The sequence below is a fragment of the Rousettus aegyptiacus genome, unplaced genomic scaffold, assembly GCF_014176215.1.
Source record: "Rousettus aegyptiacus isolate mRouAeg1 unplaced genomic scaffold, mRouAeg1.p scaffold_m13_p_9, whole genome shotgun sequence".
NCBI lineage: Eukaryota > Metazoa > Chordata > Mammalia > Chiroptera > Pteropodidae > Rousettus > Rousettus aegyptiacus.
In genome coordinates, this window is record NW_023416312.1 from 21,516,467 (window position 1) to 21,519,361 (window position 2,895).

General features: G+C 37.0%; 1 protein-coding gene across 1 annotated transcript; it reads right to left on the reverse strand.

Annotated features, from left to right (window-relative positions):
* Nucleotides 1-834: 834 nt before the first annotated feature.
* LOC118607715 (protein FAM47E-like) lies at nucleotides 835-2,115 on the reverse strand. The gene has a single exon (XM_036226522.1). It carries the CDS (start codon nucleotides 2,113-2,115, stop codon nucleotides 835-837), a length of 1,281 nt encoding a protein of 426 aa, XP_036082415.1.
* Nucleotides 2,116-2,895: the final 780 nt, after the last annotated feature.

Below are 2,895 nucleotides of genomic sequence, written 5' to 3' on the forward strand. Positions count from 1 at the left end.
TTTTGGAAGTATAAAGAAGTTGCTTGATTTCTTATTTTAAATTTATGAGTGAATTTTAATTTCTATTCATGAAATGCAAAAATTAGTTGTACTTGAATAGACATGTGAGGATATTTGATGTTGCTGGGTAGTTTTGCTCACTTATCTATTTTGCACACTAGATTTTCAGGGCTTGAATCTCTGCCATTCTGCACCAGTGTTATATGATATGGAAACACTCTTTCATGGTAAATTTTTATGAATATGGTGAATTTTTTAAAATATATTAAATCATGTAGTAAGATAAAACAGTTTAAATTTTCTCCTATAATTTTGATAGTTTTCAATATGGTTTTGGGCCTTGATGCAATCTTAATAGGGGAGATAACAATTTTATTATTAAATGAGGCTAAAATTACTTTGGACACAGATTTCAGGTTTTGCTCAACTACATAATTATCATAATTAATTCATTATAATTTTAATATAGTGGAGCTATACAGATCTCCTATTATTCTGCACAATTATTTTGAGTTTCATCCCATGTTGTAGTTGACATAACAAGGTCATTTTAATGTAATTCTTTTATTTATAAAGTTTTATTTTACAAATAATATATTTACAATGCTATAAAATTTTTTAGAATATATAAATATTGATTTAATAATTAGTAAAATACATAAAATATTGATTAACCGAAGCAGAAGTCATTTAGAAATGTTTATAAGCATCAGCTGTTAAATTTACAGATGTTGTGGAACCAAAGTTGTACACAGTGGGACACTCATCAGGAATTCTGAATGATGTTAAAATGAGAGAATGAAATAGCCAAGTAAATAGTAAGTAGAAACCTGCCTAATCATCTTCCCATGAATCATCATCTATATTTGAGCTGAGTTTAATTACTCGGTGTATTGGAGTATTAACAGAATCATAATTCCACCCCTTCCTCATAAACAACTTCTCGAGCACACCTGGCATCTTGTAGCCCTTGCTTACAATGAAATCTTTAAAGGCAATTGTTCCATAAAGATCATCAATAATGTCTGGTTCACAGTTCTTTCCAAAAATCCCACCTTCATCAAGTAAGGGGTCAAGCAAAGGTTCATCATTTATTAGTTTTTTCCACAGCTTGGGCTTCAGGTACCATGCTCCATACCTCATCTTCACACGGTTGGGTTTATAAGGATCATATGGTTTCTGCAGTTTCCTCTCCCAGCTGTCTTCTTGTAGCGAGAATTTTCTCTCTTTTATTGGATCTAGCTGTATGCTGTACCTTAATTCCAAAGGAACTTGGCTTACTTTCTTTATTTTGCCAGTACCATAGGTTGGGTTGCACTCATGGTCAATATCAAACTGTTTCATAATGAACTCTTCATCAATGCCCAAGTCTCCAAAAGTATCAACCCATCTGCAGAATTTACAAACTGCTCTCGGAATTTTTCTGTGAAGAGGAGAACCTTTAGGAAAATCCTTTGTGTCTGACTTCTTTTTTCTCTTTTTCTCAGGAAGGGAATTGTCAGAAGGTTTCAGAGGAGTCTTCTTGGGAGGTTTCAGGTCGATTTCAGCCAGAGGTTTTTCACAAAGCTTTGTGGGGGACTTCATTCTTTTCCTGGTGCCCTGACAATAAGTCCATGTGTCCTCCAGCTTCTTGTCAGGATCGAGCACTTCAAGAACATTTAATAAGAGGTCTTCAGGTAGATCTGCCTCCAGATTCAGGTAGTGAGTCAAGGGATACTTAGTTAGGCTGGCTTCGCTGTCCTCTACGAATGCCTTCCGTGCTTGCTGGGCTGGTGAGAGTGTGGAAAACAGGTCTACTTCCAAGGGCAGCTTTTTCCGACTCTTTTTGGCGGCAGGCTGGGAAACTCTATGATCAATTATAGGGAGAAAACCCTCCATATGGCCACGAGTGATCATATTTTCAAAAGGTGGACAGCCCATCCTGAAGTCATCCAGTCCCTCTTTGACACATATCCACTGCCGGCTATCCAGGGAGGTGGGGAACTTCAAAAGCCTGTTCTTGTGCTTTGCGAAACACTTGGAAGGTAACTTTTCCTGGTACCAGGGCTTACAGTTCATTCCCAGGGGCATTGGTTCCAGAGTCCGTGGCTCTAACAGCCATATCTTGTCCACCATGGTACCTCTGGCCGCAGGGCAAAAAGCGGACTTAGTGCTTTGTTGTCCCAGCTGCTCTGGTTGCTAGGAGACCGCTTACCAGATGCAACCAGATTCTTTCCGGAGGCGGGTCAATGCAGGTGCGGGTGTGAAGCTCTCATTCGCCTAGGATGAGCCACGAAGGTATATTCTTTTTTTTGTGTGTGGTAGACAATCGTATGGACACACCACAATTTATTTATCCGTTCGCCTTTTGAAGAACATTTGGATCGTTACCAGTTTGAGACTATTACAAATAAAACTGCCACAAATTTTTCACATGTTCACATATTTGTATGTGTATGTACTTTTATTTCCCTTGGGTAAATTTTAGCTGTGAGTTGAATGGCTGGAGTGTATGATACGTGTTTAACGTTAAAAAACAAACAAACAAAAAACCAAACTTTTCCAAAGTGGTTGTATTAGTTAATATTTTTTCTAGTAGTATATGATAAGTGTACTTCATCCACATACTCCCCAACACATGGTATGGTTGGTCATTTTAATTTTGGCTATTCTAATAGTTCTATAATGATATCTCATTGTGGTTTTAATTTGCATTTTCCTAATGTCTACTGGTGTTGAGCATCTGTTTATGTGCTTATTTGCCATTTATATCTCTCCTTTGGCGAAGTGTCTGTTCAAATTTTTTGCACATTTTAAAATTTTGTTGCTCGATATCCATTGAGTTTTGAGAGTTCTTTGTGTATTCTGAATGTAAGTCCTTTATCAGATATATGATCCTGTAGAATTTTCTCTCCA

Excerpts from the sequence above, each read along its gene's own strand:
- LOC118607715 (XM_036226522.1), bottom strand. The coding sequence starts at position 2,115 with ATGGTGGACAAGATATGGCTGTTAGAGCCACGGACTCTGGAACCAATG.